This window comes from Scyliorhinus canicula, chromosome 6 (genome assembly GCF_902713615.1).
Source record: "Scyliorhinus canicula chromosome 6, sScyCan1.1, whole genome shotgun sequence".
In the NCBI taxonomy this organism is placed as follows: domain Eukaryota; kingdom Metazoa; phylum Chordata; class Chondrichthyes; order Carcharhiniformes; family Scyliorhinidae; genus Scyliorhinus; species Scyliorhinus canicula.
The window spans coordinates 26,770,706-26,796,221 of record NC_052151.1 but is presented as its reverse complement, the minus strand read 5'-3'; the positions used below and the strand labels follow the sequence as shown (position 1 = coordinate 26,796,221).

The 25,516-nt window shown below is 44.5% G+C and overlaps 1 protein-coding gene across 4 annotated transcripts in view; it reads right to left on the bottom strand.

Annotated features, from left to right (window-relative positions):
• The window catches only part of babam2 (BRISC and BRCA1 A complex member 2), a 318,522-nt gene that overhangs the window by 122,088 nt on the left and 170,918 nt on the right, over positions 1 to 25,516 (bottom strand). For all 4 annotated transcript variants that reach the window (XM_038799057.1, XM_038799060.1, XM_038799059.1 and 1 more), the window contains one exon: positions 7,311 to 7,420. In XM_038799057.1, coding sequence (XP_038654985.1) covers positions 7,311 to 7,420 — 110 coding nt within the window. The remainder of the gene's footprint in view (positions 1 to 7,310; positions 7,421 to 25,516) is intronic.

Genomic DNA, 25,516 nt, shown 5'->3' with positions numbered 1-25,516 from the left:
TTTGCTATAAAATGGGGGTGAGGAGATGGAGAGAACGGGCTCGGTCGGGGAGGGGTCGCCCCTGATCTGGAGGGCGAGGGCGCAGCGCCCACTGGTCCACCATGCCACGACCCCAGATTGTGTATACACATAACGGGGGCAGCGCAGCTGCTGCCTGTCTGTTTCTCCCACCGAACACTCCTGTGACAGAGCCCCGTTGGTGGAAATATGGTGAAGGTCACTTTAACCTCCGCTGAACGCAATTGCTCATACAGAATTGGCAATTCTAGAAATGTGTGCACTTCACAGTTCCCAAGTAGATCCCCAGTGACGCATGCCGCAGGCGAGTATAACTGCCCAGCATTCCAGTCAGGCTGAGAGGCCTAGACACTTGTCCTGAATGCCGGAGGAATCAACAACACAGAGGTAGCAGCCAACATTAGAGCACCCAAAAGCTGGGCCTCAGCACCGGGGACATCCACGCGACCAGAGGTTGGATGTGTGTGCCAGGGAGCGAACCAGTGCCCGGTCAAGTTTCCAGTGGGTGTCCGGCGTGTGGTGCCCAAGGGCCACTGCTGCGGCTGGGGGTGTGTGCACAGAGCATGTTGGATGGCACCCAAGAGATGGAGGGGTTGTTAGGGTGGGGATGCTTGGGGCTCCGATGGTACCAGGATGGAAGCCAAAGCTGATCGTCAGTCTCACACCCTCTCCAATTCTTTACAGACATTACGGATGATACCTGAGACCCTGCGGAAGCTCTACTAGCAGTGGCGTTGGCAAGCCAGGCGGTCATAAAACGGAAAAGGTGGCGGCAGCAGCGTCAACAGAGGCTCAAGGCAGCAGCCCATGTGCAGGGCCCAGCCCCACACCCTGAGGGCCCGGCCAACATATCAAGCCATGAAGGGACCAAGAAGGGGAGGCAGCGATGGCGCAAGGTGTACAGGCATCGCTGGTCCTTCAAACAGATGTCAGACAGCATGCGCTGCTGTCCACTGAAGTGTTCCCATGGCGAGAACGGGGGGCACAACCCCGATGGGCTCGCGGAACCGGATGGAGGCCCTGCGGGAGAATGGACATGTGGTCCAGGATCATCATCCTGGCATGAATAGCTCACGTGAGACAGGTCATTTGGGTGGGGGCCGGTGGATACTCATCTCTGCGTCGTTGGCCAATCTCGACGTCGGTGACCGACCTGTCCTCAGCCATCCCTGGTTATGGGTTGGGTGTGATGGTGGATGCCAGGGTGTGCTGGGGCATATCTCGGTATTGTGTTGAGGTGGGCAGGGTAGACGCAGTGTGATTGGGAATGGGTAGCTGGCGGAACTGGTGTCAAGGACCAACTCACCCATGCGGCGCATTGGAGGTCATTGAGCGTCTTGCGGCACTGGGTGGCTGTTCGCTTGGTGACATCCGAGGCTGACCCTCCGAGCCTCTTGGGGGAATAGGGTACCCCGTCTGGGGACCTGGGTTTGAATCCCGCTATGGCAGATGGTGAAATTTTAATTCAACAAAAAAATCTGGAATGAAAAGTCTAAAGATGAGCATGAAACCATTGTCAATTTTTGTAAAACCCGATCTGGTTCAGTAATTTGCCATCCTTACCTCGTCTGGCCTACATGTGACTCCAGACCCACAGCAATGTGAATGACTCTTGAATGCCTTCAGAGACGGGCAATAAATGCTGGTCGTGCCAGCGACGCTTACATCCCATGAACAAAAGAAAAATGCTCTATACCATACTTAGAAACTTTTCTGTTAGATCGCGCCCAATATCTATCACATACTTCAATATTCAAGGTAAGTTTGAGGTACTTGCAAATTAACAAGCCAACCGTGAACAAACACACCACACAGCACAATAAATGGCAGATGCGACTAAGACAGGGTTCATGCATTTCTTAACAACCCGTGGGCTGCACGGTAGCACAGTGGTTATCACTGTTGCTTCACAGCTCCAGGGTCCCAGGTTCGATTCCCGGCTTGAGTTACTGTCTGCACGTTCTCCCTGTGTCTGCATATACCCTGTTGGAGCAGTTGCTTCTCCCGGATGTAGAAGGGGAGAGTAAGATTGGGGATATACATGGGTGGTTGGGGGAGCAGGGGGCAGCAAAGGTGGTGAGGATGAAGGGGAAATGGGAGGAGATAGGATGGGGAGTGTGGAGTGAGGTGATGCGCAGGTGAATTCAATCTCCTTCTGTGCGAGAATAAGTTTGATTCAGTTTAAGGTGGTGCATCGGGTGCATATGACTCAGGCGAGGATGAGTGGGTTCTTCCAGGGAGTGGCAGACCAGTGTGAGAATTTTGGGCAAGGACCAGCAAATTACATGCACACGTTCTGGGGCTGGGAGAAGTTGGAGAGATACGGGGAGATGTTTGGAATGCTATCAAAAATTGTGGGGGTAGAGGGTGGAGTTGTACGGTCTCTCCGTGTCTGCGAGGGTTTCCTCCGGGTGCTTTGCTTTCCTCCCACAGTCCAACAGTCCAAAGATGTGCAGGTTAGGTGGATTGGCCATGCTAAATTGCCCTTTGTGCCCAAAAAAGCTTAGGTGGGGTTACTGGGTTAGGAGGATGGGGTGGAGGCATGTGCTTAAGTAGAGCCGGTGCAGCCTCTATGGGCCGAATGGCCACCTTCTGCATTGTAGATTCGATGAATCGTCCAGATGTCAGTGAACACTGAGTCAATCAATCTCGTTGAAACTCTGCCTCTCTCGCAAAGGATTTCAATCTTGTCTCCGGAGATTCTGTTCCCCAGAATTCTCATGCATCGACTCACATGCATAACTTCAGCTCTTTGGCCATGCCAAGCAGAACACTACAGCTCCAAACGGGTACACCTTTGCTCCAACATGGAGTCACCAACATTTTGGTTGAATTTTTCACTTCAAGTCTGCTGCCTGCTGTCCTTTTCCTGTTTGGAGCCTGTTTTCTTTGTTCCTCTCTTCTTAACTGAATTGGGACCATTTCCTGTTCCTGTACCCTCTTTACTACTCATCTTCTGGGACCTCTCCCTGTCCCCTGGTCATCTAATCTGGGCTTTCGTGCCATTTTTTTCTTCCTGCACAGACCGCTGGGCCCAAAGAATGCATGATCTGTGCATGTGCAGCTTGCTCGGAGTCTGCACATGTGCAAAAGCTCCAAGGCCCATTAGAAGTTGAAGTTCCCAACATCTGCTCTGATTATGCTCAACTACTTTTGGTACTTTTACATTATATAATGTGATTTCACGAGAGTGGCACTCGAAAGAAGACCAGTGGCCTCTCCCCATTTACTATTTTGTCGACTGAAACTCCAATCCAAGCTCAGAAGGCTGTGTTTCCCAAAGATACAAGGAGGAATTCAACTCCATACTTTTAGTTTAATTGGATACCCGAGAACAGTTCTAGAGACCAATAATAATGTTGGATTCCAATTTATTTGTATTTAACCGTGGCTTTAATTGAGTCGTCAATGGTAGCAGTACCAATACTTTCTGTTGTTATGATCCCAGACGAGCCCTCAAAATTGTTCCGATCTTTGTCAAGACCAATAACGTTTCTAAAGAAATCCAAAATCCTAGTTTTTTTTACTGAATGAAGCCCTAAGATTCCATGTTTCAAACAAAATAACTTATGCTTTATTCAAGTCAAGCAAAGCAAACACTAAATACTATCTTATGCAACTAACTATACTCTAAACCTCAGAATCAATACAAGTTAAACATGAATTAACAGACAATTTATGGTTGATTCTAAATTATTCATTAAATGGCAGATACAACCAGACCAGATCTTGTGAACTGACTTGACAGCCCACCCAGCAAATATATAATCAATCTCAGTCAAAGGATCCCTCAAAACTCTATCTTCTTCATGAAGAATTTAATCTATTCTCCTTCTAGGATGTAACCTGATCGCTAGCCAACAACAGCGTTCAACCAACCTGGGTTCTGTGGGTACAACCTTCACTAATTCAGGCACACGTCTGTTGAAACTTCTCAACCCCAACCTAACTATGGATAGGGTAGATCATTCAATGTTACCTTCAAGTAACCAAAACAGCTGCAGTGGCTGTATATTTGCCTATTCTTGGCTTCTCGATAAAGCCTCCATCCTCTTCAGCCTGCCTGTACTGCACGACTGATCATCATCTGAGTTCTGATGTGTCCCTTCATGTGGTTTAAACCAGTTTTAGCTTTCCAATCTAAATTTCAGTCTTAGTTTCCTTATAAGCTGGAAATTCAGTTTCCCTTCTCAATTGTCTCAGAAAATACCAGTGTTGAAATTACTGACTCCATCGCAGTGTCAAAGGCATTCCATCAATGTAACATCACCATTAGCCCTCATCCTATGTTTAAGTTCCCAATGGGAAACCTAGAACTAAAGGAATAAAACCTGGCTGTTCGTTCAAAAATCTATCTGCAATATAGTTCTCTAGCAAAACCATCCAAAATCCTTTCTCTGTTTGGTAATTTAGGCATTTTAAAGTAACATCTAGCTGTATACAATCTAACTAACAAAGCTGTTTTGATAATGGAATCGTATGAGATGGCAGGATTAAAAATTCACCAGTGAATTCGCCTTGGAAACTGTAGAAATATCCAACAAAAACCTAAAATGGAGCAAGGAATTGAAGATTGGTCGCCACTGCACATAATGCAGAGTTTGGTTGGAAGAAGAGTGAGTATGGGAGAGAGACTCGGTGAGGAGCTGCTCCTCAAATCACAGATTCTGACTCTCTCATGCTCTTGCCCCGGCTCCACCAATCACATATTAATTCCCTGCTTCTCCACAGATCGGATTTATGATTGGACGTGCAGGAAGTGTGGGAGGGAGGCAACCTGTGATTGGAAGTGGAATACCACCGATATTTCTACACAGAATTTCCTTTTTCCCAGTCCAAGTGTAATTTGCAATTACATCCAGTATATGGCAAGGAGCGCAGAACCTGGATGCTAACTAAATAAAATTATATTACATTAAAAAATGATTTGTATGCTACTATTTAAATATTGAATCACAGACTACTCTCTCAGACTTGTCCCGATTGTTTTACAATTCACAAAACAGTTCTTTTTCACATGAGCCTAGTTATGTTGTGATTTAGGGCTTCGGAAAGGGGTGGTTGGAAGGGGGGAGCAAGTGGGAGGGTTAGGGAAGCAGCAAGTGGGAGAGGAAGGGACGGAGGTGGCAAGCAGGACAGTCGAACGGGGAGATGGCAAGGCAAAATTAAACTTATGAACCCATTTCCTCAGTAAACAAATGCTGGGACAGCATGGTGGCGCAGAGGGATAGCCCTGCTGCCTCACGGCGCCGAGGTCCCAAGTTCGATCCCGGCTCTGGGTCACAGTCTGTGTGGAGTTTGCACATTCTCCCCGTGTTTGCGTGGGTTTCGCTCCCACAAACCAAAAGATGCGCAGGGTAGGTGGACTGGCCACTCTAAATTGCCCCTTAATTGGTTACTCTAAATTTATAAAAAAAATAAACAAATGCTGGCATTGTGGTGCGATTTGTTGGTTCCCAGTTTGCCAACATGAAAATGAAATGAAAATTGCTTATTGTCACAAGTAGGCTTCAAATGAAGTTACTGTGAAAAGCCCCTAGTCGCCATATTCTGGCACCTGTTCGGGGAGGCTGGTACGGGAATTGAACCATGCTGCTGGCCTGCCTTGGTCTTCTTTAAAAGCTAGCGATTTAGCCCAGTGTGCTAAACCAGCCCCTATATGAAATGATGGGAAATTGTTATATGATATAATACAAATGCCAAATGTCGCCTGGTCAGTTGAAAAATGCACTAAGTGAAAACTCAAGGAATGCAGCTAAGTATGTTCTGACAAGGGTGGGAAAAAGTCAACGAGATAAGGTGTTCTAATCGATCCCCATTTATATGGGAAGTTATAAATCAATATTATGACCAGGAAGTCAAACATTTTATTTCCCCGACAGAGGATAATAGTATGATGTGCTGAAGGGTTTAGGTTCATCATAGATTGATGCAGCTCAGAAGGAAACCATTTGGTCCATTAAATCTGTTCTAGCTTGTTGAAAGACCTATCTAATGAGTCTCTTTATCTTTCCCTGTAGCCTTTTTGAATAGTTGCCAAATATCGTTTTGCAAATAAGTACTTTGTTTCCACCACCTTTCCAGGTCAAAATTTGCGGTGCAATTTTATTTTTCTTCATTCCCATTGTTTTTTCTAATTGTCTTAAACATGTTTCTTCGGGTAACCAACCCTTCTGGCACTGAAGACAGTTTCACCTTATTTACTTTACCAAAACGCTTCATAATTTTAAATATCTCTCTGAAGTTGATATTGTAAATATTACAACATGTAAATACACACTGCATTCAGGAAGCTGGTGAAGGAATTCAAATATGGACAGGTTCCTCTTGTAAGAGTCACTATATGTCTGTTATGTTGTCATATATTTGTACAGTCGTTTGCTCAATCAATGGGCAAGCAATTGGACAGTGAATTTATCCCAGTTGTGGCAGACTTCATTCATACCAGCTGTGCTTATTATTTTTCTGATTGCATATTCCATTTTCCAAATTCCACATTCTGCAGCTTTCCATTGAATACCATTGCTTGATTCAATCATTCATGAGTGATAAAGAGCTGCATCAGCCACACTGGGGTCTCCAGCGATGTGGTGTGCATTACCATGGTCAACCATGCAGAAATTCAACATAAACTGCTTCTTATGACTGTCTAATTTCTGATTCTTTGCATCAAAGTTAGAATTTGAGATTACATTGATATTAGTTTATTCCAAATTAAGAGTTGTATTTAGAATCTAAATTTGAGATAAAATACAAAGGAACTAATCAAGAATGGTACCCTAAACTCCTCATATGAAAATGAAAAGTAGTCCTCAACAAAATTAAGTTAGGCAGTTTTTTTTCTCAAGAAGACTCCTTGAAAAATAAATTATTTTGACCCTTGTGAGCTCACCATTTACAAGGCAACCATTTCTATTGACAATGACGCTCTTTCAAAGTTTTGCTGTCTGACATGTCAACAGGCTAGAGTTCAGTTCTCTGAAACACCCATTAGCCCTCATCATACAACTTGAGCCAAGCAGTTGACTATTCCCTAACTTCCCTTTGAGGCCCCTTCTGCAAGAATATTTTATAATACATAACTATGTGGTTTAAAGTTAAAAACAAAACAACGCTGGGGCAAGATATTGACGGTCTAGTTATGTCTGATAAATGGTACTCCAGTATGAATCTCTACCTCCAAAAAATTGGAAGTAAAAAGCAAATCCAAGTAAAAATAGAATAGTAAAACAAACGGAACTTGAGAGATTTTTGGCTTTTCAGTTGAGGCTACAGATAAGTATTGTACTTACTGTTCAATCCTTGGAGACAGGTACAGTTTAGGAAATACTTGAGTAGCTTCAGTGTCCTCAAAACTGACAGAAAGGAGAGCAACATCTTCGCCCGGGTCTACTACTGTGTCCTGGGAGAGAGGAAACAGCAAATATTGTGAATGTAGGATGTATTATATCATTGAACTGCTTTAGAATTGTCCCTCACAAAATATTGCCACTTTTCCTTTTAGTCTCAGATATTTTAGTTGAGCGAGTTGACTTTGTCCTTCCAAATGAGCCATGAAAGATGCTGTCATTCGATAAGTAATGGGGTGTTCCCCTTCTTCGAGGAGAAACACTGTCGGCATTTCACTGCACCGGTGGCTCATTACAGGTGACACTGGGATTCACACCAAACAAGCATCTTTCAGGAAAGCTTCTTGAAATTCTTTGAGCTTTGTGCAACTTTTGAATCTGAGACCATTTTAATTGCTCTTCAATAAGAAATAGATTGTTAGCTGAATGTAAAGACCCCCTACGGTTTGCAAGAAGGTACCTTGGCCCAATCTCAGTAATGAGTTTCTCTGCCCCTTGTACTCTTGTAGGGGCTGGTTTAGCTCACTGAGCAAAATCGCTGGCTTTTAAAGCAGACCAAGCAGGCCAGCAGCACGGTTCGATTCCCATACCAGCCTCCCCGGACAGGCGCCGGAATGTGGCGACTAGGGGTTTTTCACAGTAACTTCATTGAAGCCTACTCGTGAAAATAAGCGATTTTCATTTCATTTCATTTCTTCACTTGTTTTTAGAAAGAAGCTTGCGGGCTTCCAAGTCTGGAAATCATCATGTCGGCTCTTCTAAACTTCTTCACACCTACAAACTTCAAATCAAGACATTTTTTATTCCTGGAGCTCACCAACTCGAATGAACCCAGAGAATTTAAACAGGTGAGCTGGGTGCCTTTGCCACACTGATGACCAAAAACCTACTCTATACTTCCATACAAGGAGAGAAAATCATGGAGCAACTGTAAATGACTGGCCAAGGAGCTCCTTTAGCTGAAGCTGTCTTGACCTCTTGGTTCGGGAATGATGAGTAACATGGAAATTGGTGGATAAAAAAAAACAGGTAATAAAGGTTATACTTTCGCAATATCATATTCTGAAATGATGAGACCAGGGACACTATTTAGATTTGACCATAATCAGCCAACAATTAAAGTATTACAAAGTCACAGTGGTGCTAACATAAGTCTTAAATGCTATATCAAGTTAAAGCGGATTCAAAAAGCTGAATCAAGAATTGGCCAGGGTTATATTTAGTGACGGTCACCATGACTGCTATACACCAGAACCGATTCCTGTCAGAAACCCTATCAAAAATTAATTATTGATTTTAGTGTCAAATTTATAATTCAACTAATTGTTTTGGTTAAATCAATTCTCATTCAACCTGGAAGAACTATAACAGACTTTAAAATCAATATAAACATCAATAACCCGTTTGTCTAAAAACTCAACCTCCACACATACCAGTGCCAATAACCACTTTGGACCATGTAGAATAATGTGGTAAAGGAACTGTGTCCTTAGTATTTGGATTGAAGGAGGAACTAAAAACGAGATTTTGATGATGACTAATCCAAAAGGAACAGGCCTGGCAAGTAACAGTAGAACTCTGTGCATTTAGCACATCATGTGCAATTCTGGGTCGTGTTTTTTTCATTAGTTCATGGATGTTGGTATTGCTGGCATTCATTGACCATCCCTGAGGGCAATTAAGAGTCAACCACATCGCTATGGGTCTGGAGTGACATATAGACCAGACAACATAAGGACAACAGGTTTCCTTCCCTAAAGGACATCAGTGAATCAGTTGGACTTTTACAACAACTGGGAGTTTACTATTACAATGCTGTAATCTCTTACAATACTGGTGAAAACACAAGCAGTAACTATGGCTGCATGGTAGTACAGTGGATAGCACAGTTGCTTCACATCTCCAGGGTCCCAGGTTTGATTCCCAGCTTGGGTCACTGTCTGTGCGGAGTCTGCACGTTCGCCCCGTGTTTGCGTGGGTTCTCCCCCCCCCCCACCCCGAGTGCTCCGCTTTCCTCCCACAGTCCAAAGATGTGCAGGTAGGTGGATTCGCCATGCTAAATTGCCCTTAGTGTCCAAAAAAGTTAGGTGGGGTTACTGGGTTAGGGTGGAGGTGTGGTTTGTTCTTTCCCAGGGTTGGTGCAGACTCGATGGGCCGAATGGCCTCCTTCTGCACTGTAAATTCTATGGCTATGGTGAACCACATTCATTTAACTATTTCTCTACCAATAACTCTTTAGTGCAACAGATATAATTATATTTTTGTATTCCATTTAGGGACTATTAATGAAAGGTCACACTTCACAAGATAGGGTTGTATATTTCTTTAGCAATCGAGTTCAAAGTAAACTACATACATCTCGGCAGTTACTTTGGCAGGGTGATTATTCACATGAAAGCCACTAACATTTTATTTTTAATGTGAAACTTGCTTAGTTAAAACTGACATTATGGGCATGATTTAGCGAAAAGAGTCCCATTTTGGGCAGATTTAACGGGGTCGTTCTTGGTGCTATTTTTCCCTCACCAAGGCTACACTCAGTCGCATGTTCCACTAATAGTCCCGATGAGCTCTTCCTGCCAGTGCAGGAGGAGATCGGGGCACTATTTTAAAATGGTGCGCCGATTTCTCGACCCCCCGACGTGACCCCCAGGCCCCCAAACTCACCTGTTGAGGATCCTCAAGTCGCTCCCCCCCCCCCCCCTTCCTCCAACTACACCTCATTTGGGCAGGGCTCCCTCAGGGCTGATACACAGCACGAGCAAAATGCCACCCGGGCACCCTGGCAATGGCAGGGTGCCAGTGCCATGGTACATAGGTGACATCAGCAGTGCTATGGTGCAACCCTGCCTAGAGGCCAACCATCCGGAGGCCTCCGATCAAGTGGCGTTCTGCCTGGTCCCTAATTATGGAGACCAGAGCTAAACGGCGTCTGGCTGGTGTCTTGTCGGCGAGGCCAATAGATCACAGGGACTGGTTAGTTCTGGCATAGGCATAGTTAAGTGAGCAGTTAAGCTCACTTAACTATGCAAGTCTGATCCCAACCATTGTGGGTGGGATCCAGATCGTGACGTGTCATGAGATCCCGTTAGATCTTGCGGGGCATAACGACCGTCGTGAATCCCGGAAGACGCCTCCCGCAGTATTTACTGGCTGCGTCCTGTCCCTATTCCGGCTGGACGCGATCAGTAAATCGAACCCTATTATTATTTGTTATCCTCTTTAGTGAGGACACTGCCTTTCATGAATCCAAAGATGGCTGATGTGGCACATTCTGGATCTGTACTCTATGGCATGTTGGGTATTTGTTGTTATGTGGGAGGTTTGGTTGTGTTATATCATCTCGGGTCATGACAAATACTTTGCACCACTTTCACTTTTCCTCTTTATTTTATCATTGTTGGACCTCAAGGTGCTGAAACCTTCGCCAAAGATTCTGCTACCACCTGGTTCAGTCCAAGGCAATGGATCTCCCAGGTGTTGATGTCAATGCTGCATTCTTCATGTTGGCTTTCAGCAAACCATTGAAGCACTTCTTCTGCCCTCTGGCGCATCTGCCCTGACTGGGATGGGAGAAGTCGACCTGCATTGGGAGCCTGGTCATTTGACATCCAAATGATATAACTAACCCAATGATGCTGATGATGGATTGTCATATCGTCAATTCTTGTAGTGCCTGCTTCTGAGACGATACTGATGTTGGTGTGTTGGTTCTCCCACTAAATATGTATGATCTTCTGCAGACAACCTTGGTGGTATGACTCCAGTGCAATGAGGCTCCTCCTATATGTTATTCACGTTTCACCCACATACAGTAAGGAAGGGATCACAACCACATGGTAGGTCACAAGTTTGGTTTCAGTTTCTATACCGCAATCTTCAAACACTCACTTCCTCAGGTGGCCAAAGGCTACACCAACAGATCTGAGCCAATGCTGGGTTTTCGCATCTTGTTAGATTTCTGTGAAAAATAATTTCCAAGGTACTGGAAGTATTCCACATTTTCCAGGCGCTCATCATGAATCCTAATCAATGGGGTTGGGGGTGTGTGTAATTGAAGTTTGCTGATGTCTTTGGTCTTCTGAATGTTGAGTGAAAGTCCCATCTTCTCGGATTCCTCAGTAAAGACGTCAATAATTGCCTGGAGATCTGACACAGCAATTACTGCAGCATCATCAGCATATTGGAGCTCAATGACTGAGGTCGGGATGGTCTATGTTTTGGGTTGGAGTTGGCAGACATTAAAGGCATGAATTAATGGAAACATTTCTGAGGGCTGGATTCCCCTACTCCGCCTGCCACAAGATTGCCATGGGCGGAACATGAACCATGTAAAGGTCCATTGACCTCGGGCGGAATTTCTGGTCACTGGGCCAGCACATCCAGAGAATCCCACCCTAAGTGTGATTTTGGGCAGGTTTGGTGGGGTGTTTTCCGGCGGCTTTTTCGGTGAGATCCACATAGGTATTTACCTACGCGAGTCATTTATTGGGCGTCTTGGGGAGTTTCTCTCCGGTCCAGTCCACACATAGAACTTTTTCAACAGAGAGGCGCTGAACTCGCTAGTGAGACCAATTCCTCAGAGATCAGGCTGCCATTTTGAAAGATTGACCTGATCTCCAAGTGAACTTGTGGGTTTCCCACCCTCTGGCAATGTCAACTCCCCCCCCCCCCCCACCACATACATGGACATTACATACCTCCCAAGTGAGGACATCCCACAATGGGGTCAGAGGGGAGGGGCCGCACCACTTTCAGGACCCCACCCTTCAGCCAGCCCCAACCTTCAGGAGGCCCTTCATACCCACCTTACAGCATGCCTTCATAACCCCATCATCCACCTTTTCATGGGCATGCCCCCCCCCCCCCCACACACATGCCCCAGCCCTTGGCAGTGCAACCCAGCCAGTGCCACCTGGGCTGCCTGGCACGGGGGAAAGGGGATCAAATACATTTAATACACGGTGAATATTTTATAATGAGTTAGAGAAAAGACTACACCCCTGTATGCTTCACACGAGGCCGGTGTTATGTAGTTACATTGTGTACCTTGTGTTGCCCTATTATGTATTTTCTTCTATTTCCTTTTCTTCCCATGTACTTAGTGATACTTTTCATTGTACCTTGGTACACGTGACAATAAACAAAATCCAATCCAAATCTAAAATGCTTAAATAATTTAAACATTAATAGAATTACCATCAATTTCAAATTTCATAAATTTAATTTAATATCATTTCAAATGGTCACAAAATAAATATTTACACTTCCGATGCAGCAGGAGTGAAATGAAATGAAAATCGCTTATTGTCACGAGTAAACTTCAATTAAGTTACTGTGAAAAGCCCCTAGTCGCCACATTCTGGCGCCTGTTCGGGGAGGCTGGTACGGGAGTGCACAGCTCTCTCTGTCAACACTCACTTAATTTGTCTTTGCTTTTTGTTCGTATCACTTCAGTCATACAGGTAGGATAAATCTGCGTGGATGGAAATTAACGGAATGTGGCAATCCTGCACGTGGGAAATGGTCAACAAAATGTCTCGTGGGCCACACTAAGAAAGCAGATGGGCCACATGTGGCCCGAGACCTCAGAGAAAAAATATTAGCCTAATTTCGGCCTTATTTTTAAACTGTGTCACCTAGTTCCAGTTTCTCCCACAAGGGGAAACATCCTTTCAGCATCCACCATGTCAAATCCCCTCAGGAACCTGTATGTTTTCAGTAGATCACCATTCATTCTTCTGCACTTCAATGAATGCAGGCCCAACCTGTCCAACCTTCCTTCATGAAATAACCCCACCCCCAATTCCAGGTATCTTCTCTGAACTGCTTCTAATGCATTAACATCTTTCCTTTAATAAGGAGACCAAAATTGGGCACAGTACTGCAATGTGGTTTCACTAATTCCCTGTATAACTGTAGCAAAAAATCCCTACTTTTACATTATGTTCCCAGTGCAATAAATGATAACATTCCACTTGCCTTCCTAATCACTTGCTATACCTGCATACTATCTTTTCATGTACCAGGACACCCAGAACGTCAGTTGCAAACTTAAAAAAAGAATAATGCAGCATTAATATGCTTTGAGTGGCCTTAACAAGCAGAGGGCTGGACTTTCCACATCAGTGGAAAGAGTCATCTGCCAGCCCATATGATTGAGCACTAGGAAAGAGTAGTGAGAGCTGTTGACATTGCAAGGAAGCTCATGAAGATGTGTCAAGATCATCAGGCAAAATGACCCTCGCATTTCTTAGGTGGGGAGGGATCAAGGGGCCGAAGGGAGGGCCCTTCTTCCACCAAAGACAGCAGGCAGAAATTTGCCTTTGGAACAAAAGAGAATCCAAAGTTTCAAATGTTTTACCTTGCTAAACAAAAATAGACAAACAAGTCAAGATTTCTAGTTTTTTCCTCCAGGAATGTTTGTCAATGTTAATCCTGATAATCATGGGAAAATCACTGACATTCTTATGGGTGGGCAAATTTTCCACTATGAGAGCAGGACTGATATATACTATATATCAGTATATTTCTAAACCATTGTGAGGCATTTTCCGGTCAGTGTAATAGTCATAATATGGCATTCAAGGACATCTGGGCTGTGTACCTGATTAACACCTGGATTCCAGCCACTATAAATGCTGCGGCAAAGAACTAGGCAAAAAGACAAGGAGATGTAAATATAAACCAAAAACACGTGTTAAATACTGTTTAGATGGGAGCATCTGCTACAATTTCATAACAAGTCCCTTCTCTTTCTACTGGCAGGCTATAGTACATTTTAGATAATAAGATTTCATTATTGTACTGCCTTTTGGACCATTCATTTCACTCAAATTTATATTGAGACATTCCTAAATTCTAGCACAAGATTATACAAATATGTATGAATTATTTAGAAATGCTTAAACTGAGAAAAATAAAATTGAATTGTTATAATTCTAGGCATAATATTTAAGTTTATTGTGCTATTGACGTTTGCAGAAAGGAGTCATAGAATCCCTACAGTACACTTCAAGAATTGATTTTCTTACATACATTTTTTCTCCTGGTCCATTTCTTATCTTGACCTTCATCTAAAGATGGGCATGCTTTAGTTCCATGGCTACAATTTATCAGTGACGTTTTAAAACCTCAAATTGCCGTTCTTCTTTATTTATTCAGGGGATGTGGGCAGTGCTAGCTAGGCCAGAATTAATTCCCTGGGCAGCACGGTGGCGCAGTGAGCAACACTGCTGCCTCACGGCGGCGAGGTCCCAGGTTCGATCCCGGCTCTGGGTCACTGTCCGTGTGGAGTTTGTACAGTCTCCCTGTGTTTGCGTGGGTTTTGCCCCCACAACCCAAAGATGTGCGGGTTAGGTGGGTTGACCATGCCAAATTGCCCCTTAATTGTAAAAAAATGAATTGGGTACTCTAAATTTATATTTAAAAAAAAGAAATAATTCCCATCCCCAACTGCCCTCGAGAAACTTGTGGCGGTCACTTTCTTGTATCTCAGCAGCCTGTGTACTAATGGTACGCCAACAGTGCTGAGGTAGGAGTTTCAAGATTTTGACCCAGTGATGCTGGTGTTGGATGGGGGTGGGCACAGTAAGAAGTCTTACAACACCAGTTTAAAGTCACCTGATGAAGGAGCTGTGCTCTGAAAGCTAGTGACTCGAAACAAACTTGTTGGACTTTAACCTGGTGTTGTGAGACTTCTTACTTTGTTCAAATAGCACCATCTACAAGGGCCATTGTCCAAAGTCTCTTCTAAAAGATAGCACCGTCAACAATGCGCACTCCCTCAATAGTGTATGGAGTATCAAGGCTAGCTAATAATAGGGCTCTATGAATCAGATCGGAGATCACCAGCAATGAATCAAGACTGGCATCTTCCCTCTGAGCTTTCCTGTGAAGCTGTGGGGCTGTGGGTGAAAAGAGGAGGTAGGTTAAAGAGGTGGTAGGTTAAAATGGCAAATCAAGTCAAATTCCATCCTAATCCGATGCATCTGATGATCCCAATAGGGGTGGCCAGATAAAAAGTAGGAATAGAACTGCCTCAAATTTTTCTTCTCCCTAATTTAAAGGCATGAACATCATTTCAAGCATGAAAAATGCCGCTGAAGTTAAAGGCCTGGTCGAGATCAAAAAATTAGTTTAGGGTACTGCTGATCCTTCCTTTAGCTTTCTAGTTTATCTGCTCTTGTACATTGGAACAAAATGTCATGACAGTACACATCACATTCAGTTATAAAACAGTCTCATTTACTGAAGTGACAAGTTTATGAGGCATAATCAGAATTAGAGAGATGTTCATGGAAACATTCCAGAGATAGTATTTGTTGGCAAACAGCAAGTACAACTTAGAATTTAACCAAACAAAGAAAAATAAATTGCCACAAAAAGCTATTGACATTTGCCAGAAAACTGTCTCACAGTCGCAGGGCTAAATAACATTTTCCATATACTTACAAATTAATTTCAAAACTTCAAATACTTCTCAACCCATTTTAAAATAAGTATGGGACATGGATTGTAGCCTACATTAGTGGTCACTGCCTTAATTACTCCACCACTTTTCTTTACATTTTTTTGAAGTTAATCCATATCTACTGCAGTTTCTTGCAAAAAAAAAGCTCATTGGTACTCTTGCCAATTTGACTGTTCTCCTTCATGTGTATACAAGTAACTTCTAAATGCTTTTAAAAACAGTAATACATTTCCAACAAGTTAGTATTTTTAGTCCCGAAATCTGGGCCAACATACTTATCTCCTTTTATTACCTGTATTTAACATGGGTGTGGCATAATAGTTGCAACACTCATGATAATGGTTTGTATTATTCAGAAAGAACTCACGAACTCACTCACCTCAAAAGTTTGAGTTTTGGACAGGCCAATGTTAGACGTGGCAATGTGCCAAATGAACTAACAGCCTCAATCCATAATAAACAGTTTTTTCCATTGCACTAATTGCAAACTACAATAATGTCAAATGTATTTCAACTTGGGTGATGACATATATGCAAGACATTGGATTATTTTGCAACAAAGCGCAAAATAAATAAACAGTGGGATATATTACAACCTTGAATTTCAATTAGAAAAATTGTTTCATGCAGAACCTTGTAGTTTTGCGGTTATATTGGTTTAACTTGTGTTCATCATGACAATTTTCTAAAGGTAGTGATATGATGAATATAAGAAATTTTCATTTATAAAGTTTGTATTTAGTATTTTTGCTATGAATAAAAAAAGGAGAAAATCATTGATTTTAGCAGGGGCAATTGATGAAGAATTTATTTAACAAGACACTAAAATGTGGTGTACTTTTGGATTGCTGGTGGTATAGTTAATGGGAGAGGTCAGATTTGTCAGTTGCGTCTGGAACACCAAGCTGGACAGACATGGATCAGTCTGCTCTTAAAGGACTCTCTAAAATGTTTTGTACCACTATAAGCAAGTGGAAACCCTTGTTTGTTTTTCAAGTATTTTTATACCAATTTAAACATTTTACAAAAAAAACACACACCCAAGATACAAAATTCCCACCCAATGGGAACCCTCCCTCCCACCTTAATAGTCCACAGTAACCAACTCTCCAAAATGAACAAACCCCAACTCTTGAGAAACCCATCATTGGCCCCCTAAGGGCAAATTTCACCTTCTCCAGGACTAAGAACTCCAGTAGGTCCGCCAAGGCACAGGGTGGAGAAGCCGACCTCCACAGGCCCGCCCACGGTGGTCGGGGACGGCTGATCTGCGGGCGGGCCTGTGCCGTAGGGGCACTCCTTCCGTCCATGCCGGCCCCTGTAGGGCTCCGCCATGACCGGCGCGGAGAAGAGAACCCCCCGCGCATGTGCCAAAACACACCGGCGGTTCCGCACATGCACAAGATCACGCCAGCCCTTCGGCGTATGTGCGATCTCGCGCAGTTCCTTCGGCGCTGGCCGGAGCTGCGCCAACCCCTCTGGCATCCACATAGCCCCCGAGACAGGTGAGAATTCCTCACCTTGGGGGCCCGTTGACGTCAGAGTGGTTGGTGCCGGTTTTCCTGCTGGCGTGGGGACTTAGTCTCTGGAAAGGAGAATCCCGGCCATTATGTTTCCCGCCGAGGAGCCTGGCTCCGAAACGTAGAACATCAAACCATCTGTATACAAGCACACGCGATGCTCCACCCCCCCACCCCGCCCCTCACTATCCCCTTCCACAGCTCCAAGCTCCTCAGCGCAATGGCCAAGGGCTCTATCGCCAATGCAAAGAGAAGATGGTGGGCAGGGTGGAGAGAGAGAGAGATGGGACATCTCTGCCTCATTCCCCAGTGCAATGGAATATACCCTGAATTCATATAATTTGTGCCCATGCTCACCATCAATTCCATATACAGCAACTTCAGCCATGCCACAAACTTAGGCCCAATCCCAAACTTCTCTAACACTGGCAATCAGATAATTCCACATCACCTGATCACCACCACCTCCGCATCTAATGCCACCACCACCTGCAATTCTCTTTCCTCCGCCGAAGAAAGCACATTCAGCAATCACCACACATTTGACGACAGTTGTCTCCCCTTGACGAGTCCTGTCTGATCATCCCCAATCACCCTTGGAAGGTACACCTCCAACCTTAACACCAGCATCTTTGCCAATATGTTGGCAACTACATTCAGCAGAGAGATGGGCCTGTGTAACCGACACTCCAGGGGGTCCTTATCCTTATTTAATCAGCAACGAGATGGTGGCCTGTCCAATCGTTTTCCCCAAAACACTCCTGACCATGGAGTTCCTCAAACATTTCCACCAACAAAGACACCAGCTCTGGCCTTTGCTTCCCTGGTAGCCTGGAGTTGGATACTATTAGCATGGAGGGCCTCAAAGCCCCCGAAGTTGGAAACTGGGCTTTCGGACATGGCTAGCTTTCTCTGTTTGGAGAAAATCAAGTTCGCCTCGAGAGGGTCACTGTTAGGGTTCACCCGGAGGTGGCAACCGTTCGTCGACTTCTTTGCAGGAAATTAGTCGTCAGCAGACCGGGGTGGGGGGGGGGGATTTGAGTAGGGGGTCAATAAGGGAGGAACCTGTACGAGAGGTAAATGGCTTTTGCACTATGTTTATGGTTTCATGTATATTGTTTATTTGGTTGTTGTTACTATACCAAAAATACCTCAATAAAACGTTTATTAAAAAAAAAACAAAGGCACCAGCTTAACCCTTAAAATGTCTTTTAAAATTATACCGGGAACACATCCGGCTCTGCCGCCTGCCCAGTCTGCCTTCACCTCCTCTACCCCAACCAGATCCCTCATCTCCCGCTCATCTTCTGGTGTTTACGACTCATACAAATCCCTATAAAACTCCTAACACCTTATTAATTTGCCCTGGGGCCACCACCGGCTCACCCGTCCTAACCCAAACCTGAACTATCTCCCTCGCCGCAGCTTCTCTGTGGAGCTGAACTGCCAATATCCGATATGGCTTCTTCCTGTACTCATAGACAAACCCCCTCGCCCATCTCATCTGATGCACCACTTTCTCCATAGAGAGAAAATCAAATCTTTCCTACAGCTCCTTCCTCTTCACCCAGAGTCCCAGGTCCCCCGCGTACCTCCCGCCTACTTACAAGATCGCTTCTATGAATCGTTGGCTTCCTTCCTCTCCTCCTTATCCATCTTAGCCTTACACAAAATCACCTCCCCCTTCACCATTGCCTTCTGAGCCTCCCAAACCACAAACGGCAAGACCTCCCCAGTGCAGTTAAACCCTACTCAATCATTTTCCCCATCCTATCACAGAAACTCTGGTCCACCAACAATCCCATATCCAGGCTCCACCCTGGCTTCTGAGCCAACCCTCTTTTCCAGGCCACATCCATCCAATGTGGAGCAAGATCCAAAATTACAATTGCTGAATACTCTGCGCTGTTAATTCCAGAAAACAGCATCTTCCCAACACAAACAAAAAAATCAATCCTTGAGAATACTTTGTGCACCGGGGAAAAAAATGATCACTCCCGATCCCTCGGGTGTAAAATCCTCCATGGACCGACCCTTCCCATCTCCCTCATAAGCCCATCCAACACCTTCGCCCCCCCCGACCTCTGACCGACGGGATCATCAAGCACGATTGGGATCTGTCCACCTTCAGTTCCAGCAGTGTGTACCAATTCCTTCCCCCACCCCGTAAAATAAACTCATGGGTATGCAGATTTGGAATGGCAGGCAGCATTTTCCCAGTTGGGGGCAAATACGCTAACCAATGCCGCCAACCTCCTCTCCAGCGCACACATTATGATCATCTCCCTGATCAGCCACCACCTTCTTTATCTGAAACCTCATCTGCTTGCCCACCAAAATCGCAAACTACTTTCAAACCTCGAATGAAACATCTGGCTCACACAGAGCCTATCATCTTTGAAATTACAATCCCCACCATTGTTTAAATGTTCAAGTTACTATCAGCACATTTTTTAATGCATGACCCACCTTCGCCAGGGTAGTAATTTCCCAAAGGCTCATGACCGAAACTAGTAAACAAAAATAAAATTTCCAAGGGAAAAGTAATGAATTGTGAAATATTGTACAGATCGTAAAGAATCAAAATTCAGTGAGTGTGGGGTGGTGCAATGCATTGGAGTACCAATGTGCAGTGTTTATACATACTGTCGTCTAGTGGCTATGATAACAGGCCAGCAACCAAAAATATGCCATGGCAAGTCGGGAAAGCGAATTCATGAAACAAAGGATACAACATCAAGGTTTAGAGAACCTGTTCTCTCAGGGATATAATTCTAGCTTCAATGGATGTTGTTTGGAATTTGTGTTTGGTTCAAATCCTGGATGAGTCCTTTTCCTTTTAAACACAGCGAGTTGTAATGACCGGAAATGCACTATGCGATAGGGAGGTGCAGGTGAATGCAATTGGAAAATTTCAAAAGGAAATTGTATAGGTACTGAAAAGAAAAGGAACCTGATGTCAGCACATTCACGAGGTCTAACGTCTGATATAGGCATTCACTTACCCACCAGTGATGGTCTACATCTATCTCACCTGCAATGATACTGACACCCTCTTATGGCCAAATCTTTTTTTTTTAAATGTGTTCATTGGATGCGGGCGTCACTGGCTGGGCCAGCATTTATTGGCCATCCCTGAGGGCATTTAAGAGTCAACCACATTGCGGTGGGTCTGGAGTAACATGTAGGCCAGACCAAGTAAGGATAGCAGATTTACATTCCTACAGGACATTGGTGAACCAGATAGCCTCATGATCACCGTTAGACTTTTAATTCTAGATTTTTATTGAATTCAAATTCCACCAACTGCCCTGGTGGGAATCGAAGCCTGGTCCCTTGGGAATTACTCTGGGTCTCTGGATCAGTAGTTCAGCTACAATACCACTATGCCACTGTCCTAAGTAGTACCTGGTCTAAGGGTATGAATGTCTCCTGGAACAAAGTGTTTGGGTAACTTCCGCCTACATGATGTATTGTAGTGTTTGAAGTTCGGATTCCAGCTCATCAATTCTTGAGTTGAAGCTCCTCGAAATGCCGACACTTACTGCAAATGTGTGGATCACACAGGAGTCTTAAAGGAGAACAATGATGTGAGAAGTGAAAAGGTTTAGGAAGAGAATTCCGTAGCTTCGGACCCAAGTAACTGAAGGCACAGCCACCAATGGTGGAGGAGTTAAATCAGAGACTCAGGAGGCCGGAATTTGGAGAATGCAATTATCTCATGGTTTGTGAGATGAAAGGAAATTAAAATAATGAGGAAGGGTCTGGCCATGGAAGGATTTGAAAACAAGAATGAGAATTCAAAATCAAGATACTGCGTAACTGGGAGCCAGCATCAGTCAGTGACCACAGGAACAACGTCAAAACGGATGTGATACGAGTTAGGAAATGGACAGCAATTTTGGATTACCTCAAGTTTATAGAGGGTAGGAGGCTGGCCAAGAGTGCTAAGAATAATCAGTGGTGGAGATGATAATCAATCCTGCAATTAAAGAACAGTAAATAGTGATAACTATCCCATGCACAACAAAAAGCAACTTGCCCTGTTCCAGACCACAGTCCAAAGATACGAGTGTGCATTCAGTAAATCAATGTAAACTCCGTCATTTTAGTTAGTATTCTCCCAATCTACAACTTGAACATTTCGGGATGATAGAATGTCAATCCAAACGTATAAATTAGGAGTAGACCATTTACCCTCTCAAGCCTACCTGCCATTCAATAAGATAATGGCTGATCTGATTGCAGCCCAAACTCCACTTTCCCACCTACCCCCAATAATCTTTGACTCCTATGTTAACCAAAATCCATCTATCTCTGCCTTAAAAATATTTATTGTTACGGAAGTTACGGAACCCCTACAGTACAAAAGGAGGCCATTTGGCCCACTGAGTCTGCACCGACCCTCCAAAAGAGCACCCTCCCTGAGCCCACTCCTCTTGCCCTGTCCCCATAATCCCAGTTGACCATCACATCTTTAGACACCAAGGGGAAATTTTGAATTTCCAATGCACCTAATCTGCACATCTTTGGACAGGGTGCATCCGGAGGAAACCCAAGCAGGCATGGAGAGAACGTACAAATTCTACACAGACAGTCACTCAAGGCCAGAATTGAACCCAGGGTCCCTGGCGCTGTCAGGCCCATTGACCCTGTCTCTATGTTCTCTGTGGAAGAGAGTTCCAAAGACTCTCAAATCTCACATGGGAGACCCCTTGGGCGCAATTCTCCGCACTCAAGACGGTGCGGAGAATAGCGGGCGTCGTAAATTTTTACGGCCACGCTGGTCTGACGCCCTCCCGCTATTCTCCCCCCCCCCCACGCCCGCCTCCCGACACGAATCGCTGCCCGCCGTTTTTTTACGGCAAGCAGCGATTCTCAGCTGGCCGATGGGCCAAATTCCAAGGCCTTTACGACCGTTTTTATGAACGTCAAACACACCTGGTCTGACCGTTCGTAAAAACGGCCGTAAAGTCCCGATCTGGGGAACCATGGCACCGATTGGCATGGCGGTACCAGCGGGTACTTATCCCGCGCACTCTTTATCCTTCCGCCGCCCCGCTGTATTCATTCGCGGGGCGGCTGAGGGGCATACCGGCCCGCGCATGCGCGGGTTTCACGCATATGCGTGATGACGTCATCCGCGCATATGCGGGTTGGAGTCGTCCAATCCGCGCATGCGCGGCTGACGTCATGTGACGCGTCAGCCGTCGCAAACTCTGGCTAGCGGGCTTAACGAAATTAGTTAAGCCCGCGATGCCGGATTTCACGGCCGCGGGATGCTAGCCCCGACCGGGGACCCGAATTGGTTCCCGGTCGGGGGGGCGGAGGCTGGCGTCAAACCCGCCCGTTTTTGACGCCAGCCTTAAGAATCACGCCCCTGGGCATCACGGTGGCACAGTGGTTAGCATCGCTGCCTACGGCGCTGAGGACCCGGGTTTGAATCCCGGCCCTGGGTCACTGTCAGTGTGGAGTTTGCACATTCTCCCCGTGTCTGCGTGGGTTTCACCCCCACAACCCAAAGATGTGCAGGATAGGTAGATTGAACACTCTAAATTGCCCCTTAATTGGAAAAAATAATTGGGTACTCTAAATTTAAAAACAAAAACAAAAAAAAAAAGAATCACGCCCCTTATTTTTAAAATCATATCCTCTCGTTTAAGTCTCTCCCACAAGTGGAAACACCTTTTCATCAGTCACCTCAAGATCCTGGGTTTTCAATAAGATCACCGTGTTTTTCTGAACTCCAGTAGATATAACCTGTCCAATCTTCCCTCATAAGATAACTCCACATGCCAGCTATCAGTCAAGTGAAACTTCTTTAAACTGCTTCTAACGCATTTATTTTTTTTGTAAATATGGAGACCAGAACTGTACACAGTACTACAAGTAAGAACACCTGAAATACTTTCCATGGAATTGAATTATTAGAACTAGGACATAGACAGCAGTGGCATCATCTTCTGGTACTGAAAATCACCAAAGTAAGCCAGCCAGCACAAAGTAAACATTTTAGGAATTGATTGATTTGGACCTCAAAATAGCTTATCTTAAAGTTAAATATGCTGAACCAGCTGTTCAACAAAGTAAAGTTAAATCAAACTCCAAAGGTTCCAAATTGATGGCCGCCAAAGAGAAGTAACCCTCAAACAAGTATTTCTTCGCTGTGGGAAAGCCTTGCTGTGCTAATGCAATGGATAAGTCAGCTCGACTATGCCTGGACTGACCATATCCCATTAAGTCAATGTGTCATTTTAATGAGTAACGATGCTTATATTAAGGACTTACTTCTTCAAAGTAAATGTTTTCTGAGTACTTATCTGATACATTATGGGGTTTGAAAATAAGTATTTTTAGATGTTTGTCCTCAGTCCAGTGTCATTTATTTCTGCTGGCTGGTTTCCATACGAGGATGTGAAGAGGAAGACTGTGCCGGAACAAGATATACTTCACTCAGTTAAATACAATTTGAACTCCTGTGTTCTTGAGTAACTTTCTCAAGTTCTCATGATGCCTGTGTCTCCAAGATTCCATGGACTCTTTAAACACATTAATACCAAGGCTTTCCTGCTGTTAATAAAAATGTTAAAAACATAGTTTGGAACAAATCAAACACATAAAAAGTACCAATCTTAAAAACATACTACAATACATTTTAAGCTCTGCAGGTCCAACATGGATATAGGGTTGTCTCTGACATAAATTTCTTTCTCTGTTGTGGTATCAATACTAAAATCAGCAGATCCCCAAAAAATGAATGCTGCTGTCTGCTAGCATAGGCAGGAGTAGATTGAGTTATTTCAGGAAGTAACAAGGAAGTCAGACAAAGGAGAACCAGTGGACAGGATTTATTTAGATTTCCTGAAGGCCTTTGACAAGGTGCCGCATAGGAGACTGTTAAATAAGTTAAGAGCCCATGGTGTTAAGGGTAAGATCCTGGTATGGATAGAGGATTGGCTGACTGGCAGAAGGCAGAGAGTGGGGATGAAGGGGTTTTTTTCAGGATGGCAGCCGGTGACTAATGGTGTGCCTTAGGGGTCGGTGCTGGGACCACAACTTTTCACAATATATATTAATGATCTGAAAGAAGGACTGAAGGCACTGTTGCTAAGTTTTCAGATGACACAAAGATCTGTAGAGGGGCAGGTAGTATTGATGAAGCAGAAGGCTGCAGAAGGATTTGGACAGGCTAGGAGAGTGGGCAGTGAAGTGGCAGATGGAATACAATGTGGAAATGTGTGAGGTTATGCACTTTGGAAGGAGAAATGGAGGCACAGACTATTTTCTAAATGGGAAGATGCTTAAGAAATCAGAAGCACAAAGGGATTTGGGTGTCCTTGTTCATGATTCTCTTAAGGTTAACGTGCAGGTTCAGTCAGACAGTTAGAAAGGCAAATACAATGTTAGCATTTATGTCGAGAGAGCTAGAATACAAGACCAGGGATGTACTTCTGAGGCTACATAAGGCTCTGGTCAGACCCCATTTGGAGTATTGTGAGCAGTTTTGGGACCCGTATCTAAGGAAGATTGTGCTGGCCTTGGAAAGGGTCCAGAGGAGGTTCACAAGAATGATCCTGGAATGAAGAGCTTGTCGTATGAGGAACAGTTGAGGACTCTGCGTCTGCACTCGTTGGAGTTTAGAAGGATGAGGGGGATCTTATTGAAACTTACAGTATACGCTAGGCCTGGATAAAGTGGACATGGAGAGGATGTTTCCACTTGTAGGAAAAACTAGAAGCAGAGGACACAATCTCAGACTAAAGGGACGATCCTTTAAAACAGAGTTGAGGAGGAATTTCTTCAGACAGAGGGTGGTAAATCTGTGGAACTCTTTGCCGCAGAAGGCTGTGGAGACCAAATCACAGAGTGTCTTTAAGACGGGGAGAGGTAGGTTCTTGATTAATAAGGGGATCAGGGATTATGGGGAGAAGGCAGAAGAATGGGGATGATAAAAATATCGGCCATGATTGAATGGCGGGGCAGACTCGATGGGCCGAATGACCTATTTCTGCTCCTATGTCTTATGGTTTTATGGAGCTCAAATGAAATGTCATAGCTTGCAATATTAACTCAGTTGCCCTCTCCACGAATGTTGCCAGACTGGCTAGATATTTTCAGCATTTTCTGTTATTATTTGAGGGAGTAGATTATATTGT